Here is a 12,852-nt window from a genome sequence, read left to right on the forward strand (position 1 = left end):
AAATGTATTGTACTATTATTTTGGGATCTTGCCAGGTACTTGTAACTACTACTACTTAACACTTCTAAAGCGCTACAAGGGTTACGCAGCGCTGTACAGTTTAACAAAGGAGGACAGTCCCTGCTCAAAGGCCAGTCAACCTAGATTGGCCACTGTTGGAAACATATTGATGGACGTTCGGTCTGCCCCAGTATGGCAATACTTATGTACTTATCAGGGCCCTGGAACATTCCAGACCCTAAAGGCTCTGTTGGCCTTTCAATTGTAAACACCAGTGAGAGGGTAGCATTAAAGAAACACTGCAGTAAAATAGTCGTGACCCGGGGTATGCTGTTCATCTTTTCTGTGTCTTCTGGGACTCTGAAGATGCGAATATTGGATTGTCTACCCCTGTTTTCTCTGTCCTTTTTTGCATTATCTTCATCTTTTTCTGCAGCATTTGTAGTTTTGCATTCTTCCTCTTCTGTGTAAGTTGTATATTGTTCATTCTGCTCTCCACATCCATCATTCAGACCATTGGACTTCCGATCTTCTCTACTTTTTATGACTACAGCATCAATGACTTATGTCTTCGACATCCTGTATTTAATTGAAAATTACGTAAAGATGTTGGCTTGTGCTCTCTTCTCCATCACTTCTAGTACTGGAGTGAGGTGATGGGGGGCTGTAGTACTTGCAAGTGCTTTTGTTGAAGGGCCAGGCTTGGCAGCATTACAGGTCTTTTATAGTCCTCGGATCTATAGGCTTATGCCATTTCTTCATGTTTCCTTGATAGCAGAAGTTGTGAAGTTAACTCTCGGCTGTTTATTTCTGGTTCCATCTATTGGCAGGGTAGCATAACCCGTTTGTCTGGACTGGTTTGGCAGGACTCAAGAAAAGGAAATTAACAGGTAAGTACAGATTTCAACTTTTCTAAACATACAGAGCTGTTCCATATGTGTGCTGTCAGATGTGTCACCCAGTATTGTTCCATTAATCCTGCTCATTATAGATGTGCAGTTTTGCTATTTAGCTTGTGTAGCTATTACCTTAGGTTCACTTTCTCCTTAGACAATGACTACTAGAAACTGGAAAGGTGTGTTGCAATCTGCATTTGTTGCTTCCAGATCAGTTTGATCTTTTTGCATTCTCAAGTGACCTTGGCTTTTCAGGTAATTAGAGAGCAACTTTATTCTGTATTTTTCAATAAACCATAACCATTTAATTTGTAAGTTCCCCCCCCCCCCCAACCTATTCTTTCCCTAGGGACAACCACCACAGACTGTCCTGAGAAAGGTCATCTATGACAAGCAGGAAGAGGAGGATGAGGAATTCACAGCTAATGAAGAGGAAGGTGAGGTTGGATTTCAGCCTCTGTTGGAGGAGGGGAATCAAGGAGAGTGGGAGAACAGTTAAACCCATACTGTGGAAATAAAGGTCAAACCATAATTTGTAGGTGATAGTTTTTTACGGGAATGACATAAAGCCTCACCAGAGGAGGGATTTAGTGAATTTTAAAGAATTGTTTAGAATTTGGCAGGTAAGACTTAATGCTAAAAATACAGTGTCATGCATTTGGGGCAAAAACCCAAGGGAATGGTACATTATTGGAGGCGACATATTTCTGTGCATGAAAGAAGAGTGGGACTTCGAGCTGATCCATATCTCATGTTTCTTAGCATCAGAGCAGATGAATCCAGAAACTGATGGGTTGTGCCAGTCTACCAGCAGGTGGAGATGGAGCTGGGGCGGCCCAAGACAATCTGCTGCCTGATGCAGAAAATGAGCTGTCGCCCCGGCTCCTCTGCTGCCACCCATCTTCCTGCCCTTCCCTTCCCTCCTCTCCCCATCTCCCTTACCTGAAATTACCTTTCTTTTCTTGTTTTTTTAAAAGAAGGTGGTGGCAGTGACTCCCATAGGCTGCCCTGCTGCCGGTCCTGGTCCCTTCTCTCCACTATGGGTGGCTCGCCTCCAAGGAATTAGGAAATTATGTCAGAGGCTTCTGTTTTGGCTGGTCTTGAAGTACACCTGGTAGTGCCAGGTCCCTCCTGCTGCTCTCTTCTCCTTCCTCGCAGTAAAAGAAAAAAGACCAAAACAACAACGAACACCCCCCCACCCCCCCCCCCACACACACAGTAGGCTTTTGTGCCCCACCTTGGTGGTTAGCAGCTAGTGCCCTTGGGGGGGGGGGGGGGGGTCAAGTACCCACTCAGTCCATTCAGCATAGAGAAATGGCTCCATTCGATTTCTCAGATGTCTGCTGCATTTTGGGTGAGTACACCTTTAATTTCTTAATTGCCATTGGGATTTCTGCTGTCATGGCTTTTCTCTTTCCCTTATTGGCATTCCAGTGGAGCTTGTTAAGCACTGCTTCCGCTGCGGAATAAGGAAGGCAGCATTGGGACAGGGTGTAGCATGTTCAGGGGTTCTTGAGCCAGTGGTGTGCCTCCCTTCTTCCTGCGTGGGAAATGGTGCTTCGCCTTCACCACTGTTGGTTGCCTCAGAATTCTTTTGCAGATCCCACGGTGGCCATTTTGTCTCCAGGCTTCTGTCTCCCTCCTATGTGGGATAATTCTAATATGATTTGTGGGAGTTCTCTTGTGCAGTTTTGGAGTCGGGGTCCCATGCTTCTGCTGCTTCCTCTTCGACTTGGACCCTGGTATCCCTTTCATCCCTGAATTTGTTTTGCTCATGCATCAAGCTATTTTGTAGAAGAGGGCCTCTGCTGTTTCTGGGCACTTGCTGGACGCTGTCTCACAACAGACAGAGGTGGCTAAAAGGAGGCGATTGGACTCTGTGCCGGAACTGCGCATAATGTCTCCCCCCTCGCCTGACCCTTCAGAAGGTGGTCTCTCTGCATTTTCGGGACCCTCTGGATTGCCAGAGGCTCTGTAGGAATGTGAGATTAAGGCAGATGATCCCTTGGCGATGAGGATGTTTCATAGGGAAGAATTCCCTACCTTTCTTCTTAAAGCCTGGAGGTTCTTAATATTTCCTCCCCAGAGACTCAGCTTGTGTCCTCAGCCAGTCCTATAATGGCTAGTACCAAGAGGCCTCTTAAGTCTTTTCCAGTTCATAAGGCAATGCAGGAGTTGATTTTGGCACAGTGGTCCTCACCTAATGCCAACCTTCGGGGTCGCTAGGGCTATGTCTCTCTTGTATCTGATACTACAGGACAAGCTTGCCTAAGGTGGATGCCTTGCCTAGCAGTCACCAAGAAAACAATCCTTCTGGTGGAGAATGATATTGCACTCAAGGATGTGCAGGGCAGGAATCTGGAGTTGGTCTTGAAGTTTTGCTTTGAGGTTTCTGTGCGCTCCCTTCAGATGTCAATCTGCAGTTCTTATGTGGCTCGAGCCTATCTGTCTTGGGTACAGCGGGCTGCAGATTTCCTTTCTTCCTCTGCAGCCCAGCTGGCTATGGATTTCCCAGCCATGGAATCGGGGCTGGTTTATCTGGCAGACGCCTTGTATGATCTGATCAGAGCTTCAGCTAAGCAGATGATATTGGCGGTTATGGCCAGGCACTTGCTGTGGCTTTGTTATTGGTCTGTGGATGCAGCTTCTAAGCAATGTCTCACTAAGCTCCAATTTCGGGTGAAGATGTTATTTGGAGAAGATTTGGAAAAGTGGTGAAAGACTTGGGGGACTCTAAGACTCGACAACTTCCAGAGGATAAGCATAAAGGGGTCTTTTGGTCTTACCAATCTCTGCCATAGCTGATGGACACTAGGCATTATTGGCCTGGGAGGGCCTCGTCTTTCCAGAGGCCACATTATCAGCAGAGACGGTCTTTTCACCCTGACAAGCGAGCGTCAGTCCAGCCTGCCAGGACGTTGGCCATGTCTCTCCTTCACAATGACAGATTGTGGCTTTACACCACACTGGAGGTGATCGGTGGATGTCTCGCGTTCTTTTATGAGGAGTGGGCCAGGTTACGTCGAACCAGTGGGTCTTGAATAGTATCAAAGAGAAGGTTACAGGTTAGAATTCTCCTCTCCCGTAGCAGATGTTTTTCTTGGAGTCCCTGTGCAAGGCCCTGTGGAAGCAGGCAGCCATACAATGCACCCTGCAAGGCCTGTGGAGCTGGGGGTGATCGTCCCTGTTCCTGTGCTCGAGAGGGGTCAGGGTGGTTGGTCCATCTATTTTGTGATGCCCAAGACAGGCGGGTCCTTTCGCCTTGTCCTCTACCTCAAGCGGGTGAACAGGTCTCTCCATGACGAGTGTTTTTGCATGGAGACCCTGCACTTAATGATAAAGGATCTAGGTCCAGGGGAGTTTCTTAATTCACTGGATCTCAAGGCATCTAGAACTTTCTCCAAGGTTATGGTGGTAGGGGCTGTGTTCTTCCCTTTCGGACAGTGTTGGGGTAACCGCTTGGGTGATTTCTCTCCTTAAGTCTCTGAGCTGGGTCCTCAACCTGGCCAAGTAAGTTGTGCCCCTCTCAGTCTTTGGCGTACCTGGGAATATGTTTCAAGCCTTGCCAAGGTCTAGTGTTTCTTCCAAACCACAGGAGGTTGAAGTTTTTTTTTTTGTTTTTAATTTTTTTTATTTTCAGCATTTGATACACTGCACGTTATAGGTACTTTGCACTTCAAGAGCTGATAAGCCTCATCTTTCACATGCCCAATCCTCCCGCATGGGATTATGTGCCAGGTTCTGGACAGTTGGTCTTGTCTTACTGATCTCCGATGTCCGAGGACTAGGGTGTTCGCCTCCTTTGGACACCCAAGCGAAGTGCAGCAAGGCTTGGTGGCTGTGCATGGCTCATTTTCGGAGGGGGAATCCGTTGGCACCACAGTGGAAGGTAGTGGTTATGGATGTGAATGTAATGGGTTGGGGAGCGCGTTGTTTGCATTATGTCCAGGGCCTAGGGAGCATGGCAGAAGCCCTGTGGCCGATAAATCGCCTGGAGCTCAGGGTAGTCTGGAGGGTTCTGGTGAGCTTTCAGGCCATTCTCTGTGGCTATCTGATCTGAATTTTGTCGGACAATGTAACGGTGATAGCTTATATCAACCTGCAAGGGAGGCACTCACAGAGCCCAGCTATCTCCGGAGGCTCAGATGTTATTTCTTTGGACGGAGACCCATGTGGCCATGATATTGGTGGCTTACATAGCAGGATCTCTGAATGTTCAAACAGATTTTCTCAGGTGCCGTTCTCTCGACCCGGGGGGAATGGGAATGGTCATCCCTTGTCTTTCAGCTGGTTGCTCAAGGATGGGGGATGGCATCTTGAGACAATGCGAGAGCTCCTAGGTTCTTCTCAAGGAGAAGGGCGCTCGGTTCAGATGGCATTGACGCCCTGCTGCAGCCTTGGCCACTGGAGGAGCTGCTGCACGTTTTCCCTCAATGGCCAATGATAGGGCGGGTGCTGCACAGGTTTTCAGGACATCTGGGCAAAGTCATTCTGACTGGCCCAGATGCCTGTGGTACTTGGATCTCATTCAGCTTCTGGTGGACCACCTGTTTTGACTTCCGGTTCCTTCAGGTCTTCTCATACAGGGGCCCTTGAGGATGGACGAGCCGTCCCGATTTTGTCTTATGCCCTGGCTCTTGAAAGGGTGTAGTTGAGGAGGAAAGGTTTGTTTGTTTGTTTAATTATTAGGATTTATTTACTGCCTTTTTGAAGGAAGTCATTCAAGGCGGTGTACAGTAAGAATTGATCAAACATGAGCAATAGGAAATTACAGCAGTAAAAATATTCAAAAAAACAAGTATGGCATAGTATACTACTTACAATGTCAACACAATACTTAATAGAGCATTTTAATTGATAGTGAAGGGTAAAGCAAAGATGAAACATATAGATAGGTAAGAGAGTAAGAAGAGTTAGAAAGTAAGGTGACTAATTTAAAGAAAGTTGCACATGAGGTCAGAGAGATGGTTAAATTTATTTATTTGTGGGATTGTTAAATTTATTTATTTGTGACATACCCCACATTATCCAAACAAGTTTGAGTTCAGTGTGGTTTACAATAAACAGTTTAGGATACATAACAAAGAATAATGTAAAAGAAAGTAAATATTATCTTAGCTAGGGTAGGAGTGGTTATTCATCCAGTGTCATCACTATTTTGTTGCAGTCCCGAAAGCATTCTACTGCTTCTGTGTATGCTCGTGTTTGGAGGATGTTCGAGGCTTGGTTTGCGGAGCGAGTTATTTTGTCCTTTCAGGCTTCGCTGCCTCACATCTTGGTGTTCTTGCAAGATGGAGTCCAAAAGGGCCTCGCATATAACTCTGTGCGTGTTCTGGTACTGGCCTTTGTCAGCTTTTAGGGGCTGCCACTCCAACTCTTCGATGGCTGCTCATTTGATTGTGATCTGTTTGTTTGAAAAGGGCCCTGCATCTTAAGCCCTCTCGGTGTCCATCTTGTCTCGCGTGGAGGCTCAATCTAGTCCTTTGGGCTCTCCAAGGTTCTCCCTTTGAACCTCTTTTTCAGGCTTCTCTTAAGGATCTCACTTTGATGTCTGTGTTTCTTGTGGCCATTTCTTTGGCCTGGCGATGTTCGGAGCTTCAAGCATTGTCATGCAAGGATCCCTTCTTCAGTTTCTCTGAGGCGGAAGTTACGGTTTGCATGGTTCTGTCCTTCCTTCTGAAGGTCATTTCATCTTTCCATCTGAATCAGCCGTTATTCCTGCCATCCTTCCGGAGAGAGGATTGTGGAAGCGAGTTTTCCTCCCTGCATTGTCTGGATTTACGCAGGGTGCTCCTCTGTTATCTGGAGGTGGCTAATGAAATTCAACACATGGATCATCTTTTTGTGCTGTTTGGGGAAGGGCTTCCAGGCCTCCAAGCCTCTTGGAGACCATTACCTCTGCATACCTCCTTTCAGAGAAGCAGTCTTCCCTTTCCTTAAAAGTGCATTCTACCAAGGTGCAGTTGATGTCCTGGGTGGAGTGTCATGTGCATATGCTTGATGAGATCTGTCGGTCAGCTATGTGGTCGTCCCTTTGCACCTTTGTGTAGTACTATTGTGTTGATGTGGCGGCTAGATCAGAAGCTTCTTTTGGAGCATTGGTCCTCTCGGCAGGGGTTTTGATGTCCCACCCTTGTTGAGGACTGCTTTTCTACATCCCATACGTTTCTGATTTCATTTGCTCTGATGGTAAGGAAGGTAAAGTTCTCTTACCTGATAATTTTCTTCCCTTGGTTTGCTGGCTGCTGTTTGTTGAACTGCTTTCTCTGTGTTTCCTGCATCAGTTCATTGTGCTTTATGGTGGGAAGGAGAAGTTCTAGTTGTTGTTTCCTTGGAAGTCTGCTTTATTATGAGAAATACTGAATCACCAGGGGTCTCACTATCCTTTATAGAGGAGTTCAGTTTTGCACTCTCCAGCTGCTGGTAGACAGGCACAACCTGTCAGTTTCTTGATTCATCTGCAATGACTAAAGGAAAGATGATTATTAGGTGAGACATAATTTTACCATCTTAAAGTGGTCAAATGGGTAGGAAAAGCTATAGCAAATGTCAGGATGCTTGTGTACATAGAAGAGGACTGGCCAATAGGAAAAAGACTGTGATAGTGCCTCTGTATAAGCCTCTGGTGAGAACACATTGAGAGTATTGTGTACAATCCTAGATACTGTAACTTTTAAAAAGATATAAACAGGTAGAGTTGGCCACGAGGGTGGGTACTAAAATCATCAGTGGTCTTTATTATAAAGCGTATGGGGACAGACTTAAAGATCTCCGAAAAGATTCAAAGGAGAAAAGGTTAGTGGAGGAGTGGCCTAGTGGTTAGGGTGGTGGACTTTGGTCCTGGGGAACTGAGGAACTGAGTTCAATTCCCACTTCAGGCACAGGCAGCTCCTTGTGACTCTGGGCAAGTCACTTAACCCTCCATTGCCCCATGTAAGCCGCATTGAGCCTGCCATGAGTGGGAAAGCGCGAGGTACAAATATAACAAATAACAAACACAGAAGAAGGGAGATACGATACAGACATTTAAATACCTCTATGGCATAAATACACAGGTGGCAGGCATATGATGAAGGTGAAAAGAGATAGATTCAGGCGTAATCTAAGGGACAGTCACTTTACAGAAATGGTGGTAGATGTACAGAACAGTCTCCCAGTGGATGCAGCAAAGATGAAGGTTGTCTCTGAATTAAATAAAGCACAGGACAAGCACAGGGGATCTCTAGGGAGAAAGGAAGAGAAGAGATGGCTATATGGTCTTTATTTGTGATCTTTATGTGTTTTTGTCTTCATTGTGTCAGCGAAGAAGCAATGCAATTACATTAGGTTTAAATAGTACTATTTGTGCAATCTAATCTATGTAAACCGGGGGCAAATTTATAACTTGATGTTTAAAGTTAGGTGCCTTGATGCCACCCACTGAGCACTAATGCTATAATGGCATCTTGGTGCCAAGATTCCGTTATAGAATACTAGTGCAGTTTGTCATCGATGTGCCTATGTTTGCACACATAGTAACATAGTGACATAGTAGATGACGGCAGAATAAGACCTGCACGGTCCATCCAGTCTGCCCAAGAAGATAAATTCATATGTGCTACTTTTTTATTTGTACTGTCCTCTTCAGTGCACAGACCGTATAAGTCTGGCCAGCCCTATCCCCGCCTCCCAACCACCAACCACGCCTCCCAACCACCAGCTCTGGCACAGACCATATAAGTCTGCCCAGCACTATCCCTGCCTCCCACCACCGGCTCTGGCACAGACCGTATAAGTCTACCCAGCACTATCCCCGCCGCCCAACCACCAGCCCCGGCACAAACCGTATAAGTCTGCCCAGCACTAGTCCCGCCTCCCAACCACCAGCCCCAGCACAGACCATATATGTCTGCCCAGCACTAGCCCCGCCTCCCAACCACCAGCTCTGCCACCCATTCTAGGCTAAGCTCCAGAGGATCCCTTCCTTCTGTACAAGATTCCTTTATGTTTATCCCACGCATGTTTGAATTCCGTTACCGTTTTCATCTCCACCACCTCCCGCGGGAGGGCATTCCAAGCATCCACCACCCTCTCCGTGAAAAAATACTTCCTGACATTCTTCTTGAGTCTGCCCCCCTTCAATCTCATTTCATGCCCTCTCGTTCTACCGCCTTCCCATCCCGGAAAAGGTTCGTTTGCGTATTAATACCTTTCAAATATTTGAACGTCTGTATCATATCATCCCTGTTCCTCCTTTCCTCCAGGGTATACATGTTCAGGTCCGCAAGTCTCTCCTCATATGTCTTGTAACGCAAATCCCATACCATCCTCGTAGCTTTTCTTTGCACTGCTTCAATTCTTTTTACATCCTTAGCAAGATACGGCCTCCAAAACTGAACACAATACTCCAGGTGGGGCCTCACCAACGACTTGTACAGGGGCATCAACACCTCTTTTCTTCTGCTGGTCACACCTCTCTCTATACAGCCTAGTAACCTTCTAGCTATGGCCACCACCTTGTCACACTGTTTTATCGCCTTCAGATCCTCAGATACTATCACCCCAAGATCCCTCTCCCTATCCGTACCTAGCAGACGCTCACCGCCTAACACATACGCCTTTCTTGGATTTCTACTCCGTAAGTGCATCACTTTGCATTTCTTCGCATTGAATTTTAATTGCCAAACCTTAGACCATTCTTCTAGCTTTTTCAGATCCTTTTTCATGTTTTCCACTCCCTCTGGGGTGTCCACTGTGTTACAAATCTTAGTATCATCCGCAAATAGGCAAACTTTACCTTCTAACCCTTCGGCAATGTCACTCACAAATATATTAAACAGAATCGGCCCCAGCACCGATCCCTGAGGCACTCCACTACTCACCTTTCCCTCCTCCGAGCGAACTCCATTCACCACCACCCTCTGGCGCCTGTCCGTCAACCAGTTCCTAATCCAGTTCACCACTTTGGGTCCTATCTTCAGCCCATCCAGTTTATTTAAGAGCCTCCTGTGGGGAACCGTGTCAAAAGCCTTGCTGAAATCCACTTATGCTAGGTTGAGTGTACATAACTTATAGCATTGTGTAAGTTACACTTGTAAGTTGACACTATACCCTTTGCCCATCCATGCTACACTCAGGTGTATGCTCACACTTATGCATTGCCTTATAGAATAGATTGTAGTGAATTTAGGTCCTTGTTGGCAAGCAGGACATAGTGCAAGAGGTGGTGGTGTTGGGTCCCCTGGGAAACAGTGATCATAAGATGATCACGTTTGAGGTACTATCTGAGATGAACCTGCAAAGGAAAACTACTGTAGCTGCATTTAATTTTCAAAACAGCAACCTATAATAAATTGAGGAAAATAGTTAAAAAGAAATTAAAGATCAGCTGCAAAGGTTAGGACATTAAATCAGGCGTGGACATTATTAAAAAATACAAGCCAATGTTTTACGCCGAAACACGGCCCGTGTCGGGTTATTCACTAATAAAACACTCCTGTTGTCTCAGTCTTGAAGGCCCAGTGTTGCTTTTTTGTTTGTGCATTATTCAAAAATACCATCTTGGAAGCCCAGTCCAGATGCATTCTACATATTTGGAAAGGTGGAAAGAAGAGAAAAGGTCAGCCAGTGTGGTTAAAAGGTGAAGTAAAAGAGGCCATTACAGCCAAAAGATTGTCTTTCGAAGAATGGAAAAGGACCCAAATGAAGAAAATAAGAAGCAACATAAGCACTGGTAAGTTAGATGCAAAGCATTAATAAAGAAGGCTAAAAGAGAATATGAAGAGAAACTTGCTGCAGAGGTGAAAACTCACAGTAACAATTTTTTCAGGTACATCAGAAGCAGGAAGCCTGCGAGGGAATCGTGGGACTGTTAGATTACAAAGGAGCAAAAGGGGCACTCAGGGAAGACAAGGCCATAGCGGAGAAATTGAATGAATTTTTTGCTTCTGTCTTTATGGAAGAAGATGTAAGAGATCTGCCTGTACCAGAAATGGTTTTCATGGGGGGTGATGTGGAGGAACTGAAAGAAATCTCAGTGAACCTGGAAGATGTACTGAGCCAAATTAACAAATTAAAGAGTAGTAAATCATCTGGACCAGATGGCATACATCCAAGGGTACTCAAAGGACTCAAGCATGAAATTGCTGATCTGCTGTTAGTATCATATAACCTGTCGTTAGAATCGTCCATAGTACCTGAAGATTGGAAAGTGGCCAATGTGACACTGAATTTTAAAAAGGGTTCTAGGGGTGATCTGGAAATTATAGACATGGTAAGCCTGACATCAGTGCCAGGCAAAATAGTGGAAACTATTCTAAAGAATAAAATTACAGAACACATAGATTAATGGGACAGAGCATGGATTCAGCCGAGGGAAGTGTTGCCTCACCAATTTGCTTCATTTCTTTGAAGATGTGAATAAACATATGGATAAATGTGAGTCGGTTGATGTAATGTATCTAGATTTTCAGAATGCTTTTGATAAATGTTTCTCATAAGAGACTCCTGAGAAAATTAAAGAGTCATGGGATAGGAAGCAAGGTTCTGGTGTGGATTAGGAATTGGTTATTGGACAGAAAACAGAGGGTAGGGTTAAATGGTCATTTTTCTCAATGGAGGAGGGTGAACAGTGGAGTGCCACAGGGATCGTACTGGGACCGGTACTATTTAACGTATTTATAAATGATACGGAAATTAGAACGATGAGTGAGGTGATTAAATTTGCAGATGACACAAAACTATTCAAGGTTGTTAAAACACATGCAGACTGTGAAATATTGAAGAAAGACCTTAGGAAATTGGAAGACCAAGTATCCAAATGGCAGATGAAATTTAATGTGGACAAATGCAAGGTGATGCACACTGCAAAAAACACTCCAAATCATAGTTAACTGATGCTAGGGGTCCACCTTGGGGGCTCAGCACTCAAGAAAAAGATCTGGGTGTCATTGTAGATAATACGCTGAAGTCTTCTGCTCAGTGTGCGGCGGGTGCCAAAAATGCAAACAGGATGCTAGGAATTTTTAGGAAAGGGATGGTGAATAAGACAGAAAATACTATAATGCCTTTGATATAGCGGAATTCGAAAAGATTCAAAGAAGAGCGACCAAAATGATAAAGGGGATGGAACTCCTCTCATATGAGGAAAGGATAAAGAGGTTAGAGCTCTTCAGATTGGAAAAGAGACGGATGAAGGGAGATATGATTGAGTTCTACAAAATCCTGAGTGGTGTAGAACAAACACACTTTTTTTTTTTCATTCAATGAATAGTTAAGCTCTGGAGCTCTTTGCCAGAGGATGTGGTAACAGCAGTTAGCGTATCTGGGTTTTAAAAAGATTTGGGCAAATTCCTGGAGGAAAAGTCCATATTCTGCTATTGAGACAGACATGGAATGCAACTGCTTGCCCTGGGATTTTTGTAGTATGGAGTGTTGACACGATTTGGGTTTCTGCCAGGTACTTGTGACCTGGCTTGGCCACTGTTTGGAAAACAGGATACTGGGCTAGATGGACGACCATTGGTCTGACCCAGTATGGCTACTCTTAACTACTCTTATGTTCTTATGTAAGTTAAGTTGTGCTAATAAGTGCAGTTATAGAATTGCCTTTAGTATAACTGCATTACTTTTCACTGACCTGTTGAAGAAATAATACTTCTTCAATGCTTCCACCATTCATGGAAGAAAGTGTTTATGAATAATTTGAAAAACCTAAGATGGACAAAACCATGGATATTGAGGTAGCTCAGAGATGTTCTGGTGGGTCCACTTAAAGATTTATTTAATAGATCTTTGAAGATGTGGATGTGATCCCTTTTCACAGATGTGGTGACCAAGAAGAAGTGGGAAACTACAGGCCGGTAAACCTCACTTCAGTGATTGGAAAAGTAGTGGAAGTGCTGCTGAAAGAAAGATAGTGAAAGATATGAGGCAACATAGTTGTACCAAAGGTGTAAATCATGCCGAATGAATCTGA

At 44.9% G+C, this 12,852-nt stretch overlaps 1 protein-coding gene across 1 annotated transcript in view; it reads left to right on the forward strand.

The window, feature by feature from the left end:
* The window catches only part of SRCAP (Snf2 related CREBBP activator protein), a gene marked incomplete at its 5' end in the record, with an annotated part of 948,600 nt that overhangs the window by 216,556 nt on the left and 719,192 nt on the right, over positions 1–12,852 (forward strand). Inside the window, one exon of the mRNA XM_030210811.1 lies at positions 1,246–1,333. Within this exon, the coding sequence (XP_030066671.1) occupies positions 1,246–1,333 (88 nt within the window). The remainder of the gene's footprint in view (positions 1–1,245; positions 1,334–12,852) is intronic.

The sequence above is a fragment of the Microcaecilia unicolor genome, chromosome 7, assembly GCF_901765095.1.
Source record: "Microcaecilia unicolor chromosome 7, aMicUni1.1, whole genome shotgun sequence".
Classification (NCBI taxonomy): domain Eukaryota; kingdom Metazoa; phylum Chordata; class Amphibia; order Gymnophiona; family Siphonopidae; genus Microcaecilia; species Microcaecilia unicolor.